This window comes from Coptis chinensis, chromosome 3, assembly GCF_015680905.1.
Source record: "Coptis chinensis isolate HL-2020 chromosome 3, ASM1568090v1, whole genome shotgun sequence".
In the NCBI taxonomy this organism is placed as follows: Eukaryota; Viridiplantae; Streptophyta; class Magnoliopsida; order Ranunculales; family Ranunculaceae; genus Coptis; species Coptis chinensis.
In genome coordinates this window covers 122,572,297-122,586,073 of record NC_141458.1, presented here as the reverse complement: position 1 = coordinate 122,586,073, position 13,777 = coordinate 122,572,297, and the positions used below count along the sequence as shown (strand labels likewise).

The following is a 13,777-nucleotide window of genomic DNA, read 5'->3' as shown; positions in this document are numbered from 1 at the left end:
CCATCCAACTTGAAAACAGAAACTGGCTTGGGTCTGATAGATGTCGGTGTCAAAATATGAAATAACTGCTGGTACAGGAAGGACCTTCCACACAAGTCCGTGATCCTCTCTCCAATGGATGAAAAATGCCCAACTTGCCATCCTTGCTCAAACAATAGAAAACACCATTGAGGAAAACTGGGTTGCAGTAAGAAGCAATGAACTCGTAAGGCACCTTACTATCGATGTAAAACTGAGACCAATGCAAGTATCTTTGTCAACTTCTTTAGAAAAAACTAACATCTCAACGTAAGTTTTAAAGGATTCTACGTGACCAAATATTATACAATCTGAGGAAGGGAGTTGGTGGAGAGGAAAAGGATATGTTCCTGAAACAGTAACCATGATCAGGAAGATTAGGAAGATTAATGGTTTCTTTCTTAATTGGGTTGAAGAAGAAAATGGAATATTTTCCTTGTGACACTAACCACCACCCATACTTTGCATGACGAACAGTTCCACCTGCTAGCTCAGGGTTGTCCATGACATAGGCATCATTGAAAATTGGGTGGTGGAAATTGCATATACCCTTGTGGTTTTTCTGGAAAGACAGCAACCATGCATGGTATCGATCTCTTGACACCCAGAATTGGGTTGTATAAGAAGAGGGAGTGATCGAATTGGCTGGGTATAGTAGTGGATATCCAGGATTTGCAAGTAAGACGGAAGCGAATGCAATCACCTAAAAAGAGACGTGATAAAATAAACTTCACGAGCTCTGTCTGAATAGTTCTTTCCAATTATCCATCTCTTCGTTTACTGCATCTTTGGCTTCTTCCACTTTTGCCAGCACTTTCTTCACCTAAACATAAGAACAAGGGAGCTCATTCCAACAATATGAACAAAACTGGAGGAAATAACTTAGTTTAACTATAGCAAAAGATAGCTATTTGTATATACCATCGAGAGCTAGTCAGAAGTACAAGCACTATACTCCAAACATTACCTGAGAAAGCTTAAAAATGAACTGAGAATCTTGTTTTCTGTGATGATATACTGATATGTAAGAACTTTTTTGTATTTTACCAAGCTCATTATTTCAACTTTGTTCCTTTTAGTTTTAAATTAATTTACATTTTGATTGTTAACAAGAGTAAACATATTTGTAGTACGTGTTCGCAATTACGGGTCACCTCCCAAGAGCATGTTCTTTTACGTACTACTCCCGCATCCGCCACTAGCAACACACTTCCCCTCTGACCAGCATGTGTTAAGCATGCTGCCAGTGAATATGTCTTCCAGAACCAGGATCAAATTCATCAGAAAAAAAGATGATTTAGCTCACACTTTTTTTTTCCTGATTATTAAGTGTTCATCAAGTTATACCAACTAAACTTCACAACATTTACAAGTCAAAAGGGGACTTAAACTTTCAAGAGATGAAAAGCACTTAGATACATTTAAGAACAGCAACAACAACAGTAACAAAAAACTAGAATTAGATAGCACGAAAAACAATATTGAAAGTAATTGATAATGCAACTTTGGTTTACCCTACAAATGGAGGGAAATATTAATTTCTTGTTCAAATCATACACTCAATTTCCTTTCACTCCTAATTCAGTTGCAGAGAGTGATGTAGTAGAGTTAGTACTTAACAAGAAAATCCGGTCACCTAGGTTTCCAACCTTCACCCAATGCATTGTAGACAACTCTAATTTGAAAATGTCTAGTGTTTGAAATAATTCTCTTGACAAATTTAAATGAACCTGAAGCACTTGAAAAATCTCTCCACAAGACTCCACATAGAATTCTGTCTTGCGAACGGCCTCTGGTATAGAACAGTTAATCCTCTTCTTTCCACTAGCACTAATAGAAGCAAAAACATCATAAACCTCAACTACTCCATCAAAAGAAAATAGGTATAACTTTCCTTTGCAACTTATGACACTTCCAAGATACTTTACTTAGTATGCATGATTGTTACTAGTTGGGCAATGCCTAATGCGGTAACAACTTAGTTTATCCAAGCCCTTGTGCAAACTCAGGATGTCACGCATAGTGGGAACTTAATCCAGCCCAGGTGGTGCTTAACCCCTATTGTAACCTTATTATTATTATATATAATATTCACATTTTGCCTACAAAAAAAAAAATATATATATATATATAGGTATACGGGTTCTCTTTGGACTTAAACTCAACCAACTCCTGTTCAATCCACTTGTCATCCCCAATCTTACAAAAGGTAATCGAGTTTCTCTTCTTGCTAGCGAGCATCACAACACATTTGGGATCACTTGGGGGATATGTAAACGCCAACATCGAATTTTGTTTAAACAGACGGGATTGAAGAGATAACATTGTGTTGAGTAACAACTCTCCAAAATTAACCAACCATAACATGATGCCACACAACTCATCTGATGCATCTCTGGAACACTTCTAACATAATATCGTCCATCACATATGGTGCAGAAAGTTTGATCACGAAATTTATTACCATGAGAGAAGACTAGAGGAGGAGCATAAGTAGGAGGAACTAAACGCAACGGTCTACCCATTGAAACTTCCAATATGAGAATTCATTATTATGCTTAACACACACACACTGTTCAAATTTTGATTAAGTACTAAATCAAAAAAATTGGTTCCAATTTAATTTAATCTTTTTTAAAAGCAGTTTTAAAGAGTAAAGACAGTATTTTTCTTTGTCCCCCATCCGATGCATATTCCTTCCTTTTCTTCCACACCTTAACTCATTTGGTTCTTTTCTTTTCTTACACATTCATGTCCATATTTTGTTTTATATTTCCGGCCCTTTTATCATCTCCTGGTAGTATTTGCAATCTACTGGCCGGCTTACAGCACTGATTTCAAATGGCAGAAGATGCACAATCTTTGGTATACACTCCTACATGGATAGTTGCTGGAGTTTGCTTTGTTATTGTTTTCATTTCTTTTGGTGCCGAACGCTTGCTTCATCACATCGGAAAAGTATGTAATATCATCTTTACTAAAATACATGTATTAGTTGTAATCAAGCACTCTTCATGTTCAGCAACATAAAAAATATTTGCTGTTCCTTTCTCTCTCGAAATTGACTATATACTTTTTGAACATATACTAAAGCGCTGCACCATATCCTTCTGTATCCGATATTAGCTCATGCATCACACCGAAAACATAAACACACACAAGGCCTACAAAAAGCCACACCAGGCTTTTGCACCAAATCACTAATTTCATCACAAATCAGTAAACCACTAATATGCATGTTTATACAGAGGCCATATTAAAAAAAAATGGTGCAACACAAGGGACCTGTGAGGTAGTAAAATAAATAATATTTGTTGATCTCATACTTCTCTTTAGACCCTTAATACAGTAGCATCTCTAGTGTACATGGCTAACTTAGAAATTAGAATATCATATCTAACTGGAGAATCATTCAATACATTCTCATGTGGCGTTGGTTTCTAGTACAGCTCCTCAAACGTAAGGATCAGGACGCATTATTTGAGGCATTACAAAAGCTAAAAGAAGGTACTGAGTTGTGACTCAACTCTAGTTGTCTGCTTCTAGCTAAGGGTTGAAAGATAGATTGTCTTTTACCATACGATCGAGGGAGTTGGTTAACTGATAAAGTTGTAATGTGTGCCTGCAGAACTAATGCTCCTTGGATTTATTTCCCTTCTATTAACCGTCTTTCAAGGACTGATTAGCCAGATATGCATACCAACACTGCTTTATGCTTACATGCTTCCTTGCAAAAGGGATGATAACTCCTCTGAACATGAAATCTTCATGAACAATGCGTTTGCTCCTGCAACCTTATGGAATGGACGGCGACTTTTATCTACGGGTACTGGTCCCGAGTACTGTGCAAAGAAGGTATGTCATACTGAAACTTCAATTTATGCTGCATAACCATACATCTCAAAAAAAAAAAAAAAAAAAAAAAAAAAAATACTTCAATTCGCTTGTGTTTCGTTTTGACAATTTTTTCTTTTCATCTTGAATCGCTACATTAATTTTCCAGGGAGCTGTTCAATTGCTATCGATTGAAGCACTGCATCAGCTACACATTTTCATCTTCGTGTTGGCAGTTGTCCATGTGATATTTTGTGCGACAACGATGGTTCTTGGAGGGTTGAAGGTAATGTAGTGTCTCTGCAGTACCTATCATAGATATGTACTATATCATCATTGACCCACAGCGTCAAGCCAGTAAAAAACTCATAGCACTCTCCATTACATATAGATACGCGAATGGAAAAAGTGGGAGGAATCAATCAGACACGACGGTTCAGAACCAGGAAAAAGTAACTGATTGCCTAGTATTTATTTTGGGTCTTTAGCAAGATTATCGGATAAGAAATGCATGTCTTCTTCAGTGAGCACTGAGTAACATTGTACAACAGAACATCCAATGCACCACTGGAGTGCTAACAACATTTTCTCTTTCGATCTACAGCTCCTGGTTCCGTAAAACCAGCACATGCTCACCGTCATCTCGAGTTTTTCAGGTTGCGTGCAGTAGGATATTGGAGAAAATCGGTTGTTATAAGCTGGATTGTGAGTAGAAGTATTTGTTTTTTGTGATGCTGTAAAGTTTCATACAAATTTTGGTAGAGATGATCAGTTACAAATGTTAATACTAATTTTTGCGAAAATTTAGTTATTTGACTTTTCTTTGTATAATTTATGGCTTGTGTTTAGAGGGCGTTCATCAAGCAGTTCCATGGCTCTGTAACTGAATCAGATTACATTGCAATGCGGCTTGGATTTATCATGGTAACTATCTAAATATAACTATTAGCTTCGAATTTCACATTCTTTTGCCGGTTTTTCTCTATAGACTTCTCACAACAAATCTTTTTCTTTCTTCCAGATGCATCTCCCTTCACATCCTGATTTCGATTTTCACAAGTACATGATACGAACCCTTGAAGTTGATTTTAAGAAAGTGGTTGGCATAAGGTAAGCCTAAAACTTCAAAGAGAATTCAGAGTTGTATAAACAACCTCTGGAGTCATATCACGATAAATTACTGAACCATATACCTTCCTGTTGACTTCACACTCTAATGCAGCTGGTATTTGTGGCTTTTTGTTGTGATATTTTTGCTGCTGAACGTTGAAGGTACTAATTTATCAGTGTGGTTTTACACGTTAACAACTCATTTAGTTATTGACCTTTTATTGGGGATATATAAAATGCAGGATGGCACACATATTTCTGGCTGTCATTTTTACCAGTGATCGTAAGCGCACAAGCGAATATATGCACAAATTATGGTATTTGATATCTGCGTGATACTTACTGGTACTTGATGGAGTTTCAGCTTCTACTTCTTGTTGGTGCAAAACTAGAGCACATTATCTCAAAATTGGCTGAAGAGGTCGCAGAGAGGAAGACACATGATCCCAGGACAATCCCAATGAAGCCATCTGACAAGCACTTCTGGTTCGGCCGCCCTAGCATCATTCTTTACTTGATTCATTTCATATTGTTTCAGAATGCATTTGAGATAGCATTCTTCTTCTGGATCTGGGTCAGTAAAAGCGGATAAAAAATGTACTTAATTTCTTATCATCTCCTCCAATGCATCAAGGCATGCATACTAATGTATGCTGCTATTTTCAGAGCACCTACGGTTTCACTTCTTGCATCATGGAAAAAGTGGGCTACATCGTACCCAGACTTGTCTTAGGGTAATGGTTTAATTGACACTTTCAAGTTTGTTCAAGTGATCATGCACCCCACATTCACACTGATCTATTTTTGTTTTCCCATTCAGCCTGATTATTCAAGTTCTCTGCAGTTATATCACCCTGCCTTTGTACGCAATTGTGACCCAGGTAAGTCAATAAACATATACTCTTTTACATGCTTCGAAAAATAATAATTGAGACACTCATATCTGCTTTGTTGTTTTGTATCGGATAAAGATGGGTAGTAACTACAAAAAAGGGTTTCTGCCAGAGCCTGTTGAGTCAACCTTGCAGCGCTGGGTTGAGGATACCAAAAGTAGAATGAGGTCAGGAATTGGTTCTTCACATCATAGCTCGTCCCATGGGGTTGAGATGCAGAGAATGGCCATGGGAACATTTGGAAGAACTAGCACCACTGAAGGGTCACCAGTCATCCTGGAAGGAATTACAACATTATTAACAGAGAGTTCAGGTGCAGACTAAAATTAATTTCCATCAACAAAGATTTCTTTCATTAGAAACTCAGCAAACTCAACTGCTTGATCTGTTGATAATAACATTCTCAATTACTCCAGTATATATTTCATATTTCCAACATTGTAAAATGATCTAACTTTTTTTTACTAATCAGTCAAACTGGAGGGATGGTGAAAACTACATGTGCGTTTTCTAAACATTCATTTGTAGCTCTGATGTGGCTTTACAACAGTTGAAGTAGAGATGGATTAGGGTTCAGCTTAGACATAAAGTAGTATTAATCCAGTTAGTTTAAACTAGCATATGTGGGTTCACTAACTGAACTAAACAAAAATGTACCAGCTATTCAGTTAAATGCGACACAAATAGAGACAAAATTAAATATGAATGGGACTGTGTATGTGTGTTGACCACAGAATGAAAATCAGAAAGCATATGATATCATCATAAGTTAGACAAATAATTTTTTTTCTTAAGCAGAGACCACATAATGTTTCATGCAAAAGAAGTAACAACGAAGGTAGTCCTCTATGAAAGCAAAATAATACTATGTTATGCTTGACTGCATTCACTAGTTGGGCTGGGTCCAACTCTCTGCGTGGGATATGACAAATAGAAGTATGAAATCAGAACCATGACAGAGGTTCGACCTAGCATCTTTCGTTAACATGTCTCTAATATTTAATTCCAACTCTCTGAGGCCAAAGATAGCTTAGGAAACCACCAGATGACACGAGAGCTTACTTCATTCTTGTAAGGGATATTGGTCTATAAGATGGTTTCTGTGCAGTAGTAACTGACTAATAATGTGAGAGAACAATGTAGATGATGATTGACCTAAAACTTTTAAAAAAGACATATGTGAGAAACTTGAATAGCACGCCAACTAAAGAAGCAATATACCAATTACTAATAAGGAATCTCAAAATAAATAAATAATAAAAATAAAAATAATGAAATTAATGAGCACATAACTCCAAGCTTCAATGGAGGGGATATGGGGACTTCTATTGGCCAAAAAGATGTTTGAAACAGACAAAAGTAATTGGAAGTATCACGGGTAGGGTTGGCGTTTCACTTGGACCTAGTGAATGGTTGAATTTCGGGGTTTTTTTACCTAACCCCCCCAAAACTATGTAGCGTTTTGACTTAACCCCCCATTTTTAAAATCATTTGACTTGGGCGCCAGTCCAGGTCAATCTCTTACATAATGCCAATATTCTTCTTCATCAAGTCATCAACCATGGAAATCAATTCCCAACAAATGGCGATCCAATCCCCAAAACAAGACACAATTAAAGGTGAAAGCCAACTCATACACACAATAAATGAAATAATTCCACGTTTTATGTTTTTTGCAAAGATTTAACAATAAAAAATAAAAAATAAAAAATAGTATGTTCTATTTAAGAAAAAGGTTTTGTGCACCAATTACAAGATGGGGATTCAATTTTGAGTTGATTTGGGGTTAGTACGGATAGTACATAACCTGTTTTGGAATTTATCACAATTTTTTTTTGGTAGTAGGATTTATTTCCCATGGTTGATGAAGGACAATGTTGGCATTAAGTAAAATATCAACCCGGACTGGGGGGTAAGTCAAATGATTTTAAAAATGGGGAAGTCAAAACGCTACATAGTTTTGGGGTGGGTTAAGTGAAAAAACCCCTTAAATTTCTGAACCATAAGGATCCTATGTGAATGGGAAGAAGCAAATGGAGCAATAACAATACTTTGTAAGCTATAGCATATATAATCATTTTCTAGTCACATAAATATTATATCAAAGATAATGTACTTATTCCTATGTACATGTAAACTGAACTCGTATAAATGACGAGAATGATGTGCAAGTGGGAGTTCACGAATAATTAAGTGAAGGAGAGCTATTTACCTCGAGCGAAAGCAAACTCAATATGTATATCTGCATATTTTAGTTGTCAATAGCAGGTAGTTTCTTCAGCGTCTTTTTCGATCTTCCTCTGAATGGATAGCGGTACAGAAGAAATTAGTTACCATGTTCATGAAACAAACTATGAACAATTAGCATACATGTTATTCTTCCAGCCTAAGCTCTTCACCAGAGAATTAGGTTAAAAAATACCTCTTAGGCAGTTTACTGCTACCAAAGACACCTTTCATCAAAGATCCCATATCCACTGAGCGTTCACGCATGATCTTATCATGGTACACCTTGCTCCCAATCTCAGCAATTTGTTCTTCCACCTCCTCCAGTGACTGGTCCACATTGAGTTGTAGTTCCCCTTTCCTGATGACAGTAACGCTAAAACCATTTGCTTTGGCTTCTCGAAAGCAGTCCTAGAAAAGAAAAAGAACTCCAGCTATAACTAACAACAGAAGAGAGAAATGCACTTTCACATCTTCTTAACCCTTTACAAAATTACAAATTTACAATAATAATTTAGTCTATTGACCTCATGACAAGAAAAGTGTTGAGCGAATAAACAAGCAAAAACTTCAAATTTTTATTGGCATCAAAAAAGAAAAATCAAAATCAAAATCATTTGTGTTGAAAAGATTACTTACTTTAGGAGGCCTCACCACAACAAAAGCACTGCCCTTTCCAAGCAGTTCCAGATGAGTCTGTATGATATAACAAAAGCTTTTAGAATCTCCAGGGTCTTCAAAAGCGATAACATGATATTGCTTTGGGTCCAACTCCAGATCTTCCGCCATCTCCAAGGAATAAAACCCTATTTTCTGATCCCCATCTTCATTTGTGTATAGTTCAATGCACTGAAAACAAAAATAAGGGATCAACAACAACAAAAATGATGATGATAATGATATTGATCATGAGAAAAGGTTCTGAGAGTGACATGACATAATGCAAGAATTTCAACCTCCCATCTAATATGACCATAACCCATTGCAAGTGTTCTCTGCAGTACTCAGAGAATTTTGAAGGAAAGTTGTAAAAGGCTGAAATATACAAAATCGAGGAATAGAAAAGGTAGTCCATGGATACATAGGCAATAAAATTTGTCGACCAAGCATATCTAAACATAAAGGATTTTTTTGTGTGTGTGTGTGTGGATGGGTGGGGGTGTCTTCAGTCATGTAACAAGGAAAGTCGCATCTAGATAAGGATTTATGTATATAGTTTACATGGTCAGTGTGTCTGACCTGACACTTCTTTTCCGTGTCCTTGTCCTTGTTACATAGCTCTTCTGAGAAGGTACAATCCAACTAAAGGAAAAGAGATTTACCAGCACATGTGGAAGATCTAGCCACCAGAGGTAATCTTCCTCCTCTTCTGCATATTCACGGTACTTGCCGACTACAGCTTGTGGTCCAAACATTTTCATTTCACTTTTGAGCTTTTCAAGCTTCTTTTCTATATATCTGCGTTTCCTTTTGGGTATTTTGGTCATCAGATCCGCTGTTTCTTGTATTTCTTTGTCTGTAATCCATCGATTTAAATCCTTACCCATATCCTTCATAATGGATTTAACCTCTGGATCAGTCTCAGTATTATAGAGTTCTAAGAACTCTCGGGACCATTTCTTGGTGTGCTGCCAATACTCCTTTCCTGATTTTTTGCCAGGTCTACTAGAACCATCACTGCACTCTATGACCGTCTTTGGCTTTTTAGAAGCGCCACTCTGAGGTGTCATCCTTGATATATGGGGAGCTGAGGAATTTAGAATATCCTCACTAGCTGGGGTTTCTACAGACTGAAGTGTGTCCTGTGTATTCTGAGTCACTTTATGGGAGACTCCATCGTTTTCGTTCAAAAATGACTTCCGCTGGTTTATGGGATTAGTCAGAAATTCAGGATCTTTATCAACTGTTGGACCTTTCCAACGGGGTATAATTTTCTCTGGTGAATCGTACAAGCTGATACCATCTACAGAAAACACAAATCAAATATATAAGCAATGAGTGCTTTGAGACTTGAATTGCAGGTTTACATTGTAATGCAATGATATAACAGCTGCTGATGCCTAACTTGTGTGTGTGTGTGTGTGTGTGTGGGGGGGGGGGGGGGGGGGGGGGGAGGAGGGAGGAGGGATGAGACAAAACTAAAAACAAAAAAAAACTTCTAATAGTTTCACAATTAATCACATAGAAAATATCTTGATCCAACTATCAAAATAAAGACTAACTCCATTAAAAATTAGATACTTCTCACAGTAAATAAGTTGAATTGTTAAGATATTTTAATTTGTTTTAATACAGTCCAATTTCCTCAAAAAGAAAAAGAATAATAAGTCTAACAGAACACCAAGTTGAAGTACCTGCTCCATAGGCCAGATTTTCGATCCTTGAATGGACCCATTCATGCACATTCAACAACTTTGCACTCTCTTTCTCAACTTTCCTTTCCAGACCGCTGAAAAATGCTTGCTTATCTTCAGCATTCATCATGTGAAATGGGTCCCTTCCCATCAACTCATTTTCTCGGACTTGGAAGACAATTTCTCTAAGACTATCATCCTTCATCCAATCAAGTTCTCCATCATTTTCATCATATCCATGTAGATGTATCTCAGAACTTAAGTTCAACTCTTCCTCTGCTTTCTGTTTTGCAACTGTATAGTTCTCTCTAAAACCATCTCCAATCTTCTTAACAATTGGCTCAAATTCTTGAAAATTTTTCTCCATCCAACTGCCCTCGGATGTAACTGGTCTTGCCTCTTTATTGCAATCAACATCAGCATACTCAATTTTCGGTCTCTGGTAATCTCCCATTTCATACTTTTTCTCTAAATTTTTCGAATCATATGTATTCAATGGAATAGATTGCACATTACCCATCAGATCTATTTTCTTCTTGGCAGAATTTCGATAAGCATTTTTTACGGACTTTATTTTCGATGTTTTATCAAAACTGGAAGAGTTATTCACTTCCTTTTCGTTAAGAGTCATCTGGCTTGCCTTAGTGTGCGCCTCTTCATCAATTGAAGGTTCCAGATCATCTGCACCTAATCTCAGGCTTCTAACTTTAGGATCCTTGTCAAGCTCTCCTCTACTCACGCTTTTGAGAGAGATACTCCCTTGCTTCTTTGACTGTCAGCATGATCTTTGGTTTCACTTTAATTGGCTGTTTATTTGAACCATATGTTTCACCATCAGGTAAATCGGTAGATGGAATTTCTTGGCTCCTGCCCATTGATTGTAAAGTATTAGACTCTCTATTGTTTAGATCCCACTGAGTATTCATCCCATTTTCAGAACCCTCAACAGTTGAAGCCGGTGCAGGAATTTTGGATTTACTATTTTCTAAAGGATGTAAAAATGTTCCCTCGAGCAAGGGCTGAACATCTACAGATTGCGGTTCTATGGTTAGATTTTCAGATGACTGATTCTCTTCTTCTGTGACTATTGAGCGTAAAGAACTAGGCTCACTCCTGATTCCATCCCGCTGACTCTGCACCCCATTTCCCGAACCTTCGGCACTTGAATCCAAATCAGGAACTTGAAAATTATTATTCTCTGAAGCTTTTATAGATGTTCTCCCAGGAATAGATCCATTCTCTATGGTTGGAGAATATTCTACAGATGGGCGCTCTCTGGTGGCATTAACATCCATAGATTTCACTGAATCTCCATCAGAAAGATCACTTACATGGCTATGTATTTCCGAGTCTTCCAAGTCAGTGGAAACATCCTCATCTACAATCTCATGTTCTTCTCTACTCTTTCGCTCGATTTCCCGAGCGTGCCTAGCCATTTCTTTTATTTCCTGAAGTTTCTTACTGAACCTTCTGGTTTCATGATCAACACAACTAGAAGAATGTGGTAACATCAACTCCTCTCCTGGTGTCTTTGCTTTTGAGAAGCTGTTCATAAGTTCTTGTTTATCCAACTGAGGCCTCACAGTGGATTCCATCACTCGATTGACAACAACTGGAAGAACTTCCACACTTCCACTCTCCAACTTTTCTTTCTCCATCCTCAATTTCATTTTTCTCCTCAACATTTCCTTCTCCTCCCTTGTCAACTCCACCACACTGTTCTTCACAAACAAAATTTCCTTCACAAACCAAAAAACAAAGAAACTGCACACAATCCCAATCCCAATTCGTGGAAGCTTCGTATACATTTCTGGACGGACAACAAAAGAACGAACCCCATCAACAAAACCAGATTCCCGACCGGAAACCACAACTTTAGCAATTGAACTATTACTCGGAAACTTATACCCACCAATCTCAATCTCTTTACCTAACCGTTTCGCATAAGAAATCGTGGACTTAACTTCCTCCCCAAGTTCATTTCGCTTATTATAAAACGAGGGTTCAACTCGGTTTCTTCTCAATATTTCATCCTCATTAATAACTACATTTTTAACATTCCCTTGTATATCTTGAAAAACAGTAAAAATAGGACTTGACCCAACACCCCAAAACTCAACTTCTTTCTTATACTGATCAACCCAACTCTCTAACTTACTCCACATAACAAGTTTCGACTTCTCTACACTATCAATACTACTATTATTCAAATAAGATTCATCAGTAATGTGAAATGGGTACTGTAAATTTGTAGTATCAGTGTCACTACTCACCTTTTGTTCATCACTGAGCTTTTTTCTCAAAGAGTTTCGCCGTTTCGAATGGCGCCTGAAATGGGCTGAAATCTGAAAATTTCGGGCACTTGGAAATGGGAAAAATGTGTTGAAATGATTTGAGGAGGAGGGATTGGTTGTGAAAGGTGGTTTTTTGAAGATTGAGGGGTGGTTTAAAAGTTCCATGAAACAAAACTCAGTTCAGAATTAGGATTTGTTGGTTATATGGGATGTATATATATTTGATGTTTTCAAAATATATATATTAGTATAATCATACCAAATATTTCTAAACAGTAATCCGAGATACAACAAAAAAATATCAAATTCTCATAATCACATCTAACTAGCTCAATTTTGGAGTACTACAGATATGTCAAACACAAAAATTAAGCTTAAATATTTAAATGAATAAAAGGATTGAGAAGCGATAGTATTTATTAGAGAGATAATACAATAATTTGTATATTTAACTTTCGTTAAGGAGGAGAAAATAAGTAAACTCTTAGCTTTGTGTATTGATTGAGTTCTATTATTATTAATACGGTTTAAGAATCTAATTCGTTAATTTTACATATTTTTTTGGATGGAACCTATATTTTCAATATTTTTTTTTCTCGGTTTAGCGAGAAATCGGTCATCTCAGCCAATTAATCGGTCAATTCAATGATTAAATCGGTTTGGTGAGAAAAAGTTAAAAAATCGGTAAAAACTAATCGGTTTACGAGTGATACGCGATTAATTGGCCGATTAATCCGATATTTATAGCATAGTGTTGGTAATAGAGAAGGGAGTATATATAAAGTATTATTGAGTTGAGATGGCGTGGTTTGTAAAAACCTAAATAAATGGTGTGAAATGCAAAATACACTTTCATACCGCGCCATTTGAAGTGGCGTCAAATGAGTTTTTTTTTTTGGTTTCAAATTATTGGTTTACCCAAACCTACTCTCTATCCATAACAATGTTATTTTGAGGAATAGAGATAGAGAGTAGCAGACTATTGGACTCAGCCCAAGGACAATCCGAAAAAATAAAAATTGCTCCTAAAGGGCAATTGGTGAAACAG

The 13,777-nt window shown here is 36.8% G+C and overlaps 2 protein-coding genes across 6 annotated transcripts; one reads left to right on the top strand and one right to left on the bottom strand.

Annotated features, from left to right (window-relative positions):
* Positions 1-2,701: 2,701 nt before the first annotated feature.
* LOC147513994 (MLO-like protein 13) lies at positions 2,702-6,382 on the top strand. Of its 5 annotated transcripts, XM_086597363.1 has the most exons (14): positions 2,702-2,976; positions 3,468-3,525; positions 3,647-3,873; positions 4,022-4,138; positions 4,244-4,304; positions 4,457-4,557; positions 4,702-4,776; positions 4,874-4,962; positions 5,075-5,124; positions 5,205-5,245; positions 5,327-5,536; positions 5,629-5,696; positions 5,783-5,843; positions 5,934-6,382. In XM_086597363.1, exons 1-14 carry the CDS (start codon positions 2,860-2,862, stop codon positions 6,177-6,179), a joined length of 1,521 nt encoding a protein of 506 aa, XP_086453489.1. In that variant the 5' UTR covers positions 2,702-2,859; the 3' UTR covers positions 6,180-6,382. The 5 variants fall into 5 exon arrangements, 4 of the variants coding, with proteins under 4 accessions (XP_086453489.1, XP_086453490.1, XP_086453491.1 ...); XR_015215802.1 differs by having other exon boundaries at positions 5,629-5,843; positions 5,934-5,980; XM_086597364.1 differs by having other exon boundaries at positions 5,783-6,141.
* Positions 5,750-13,171, bottom strand: LOC147513993 (uncharacterized). Its single transcript, XM_086597367.1, is given in 7 exon segments — positions 5,750-6,131; positions 8,068-8,155; positions 8,278-8,492; positions 8,721-8,930; positions 9,404-10,044; positions 10,436-11,168; positions 11,170-13,171. Coding segments are annotated over 6 exon segments (3,573 nt in total). The 5' UTR covers positions 12,895-13,171; the 3' UTR covers positions 5,750-6,131; positions 8,068-8,106.
* Between the last annotated feature and the right edge of the window lie 606 nt (positions 13,172-13,777).

Coding starts and splice junctions, on each gene's coding strand:
- LOC147513994 (XM_086597363.1), top strand. CDS start 2,860: ATGGCAGAAGATGCACAATCTTTGGTATACACTCCTACATGGATAGTT. Junction 3,526..3,646: donor ATTACAAAAGCTAAAAGAAG/GTACTGAGTTGT, acceptor GTGTGCCTGCAG/AACTAATGCTCCTTGGATTT. Junction 4,558..4,701: donor CGGTTGTTATAAGCTGGATT/GTGAGTAGAAGT, acceptor GCTTGTGTTTAG/AGGGCGTTCATCAAGCAGTT.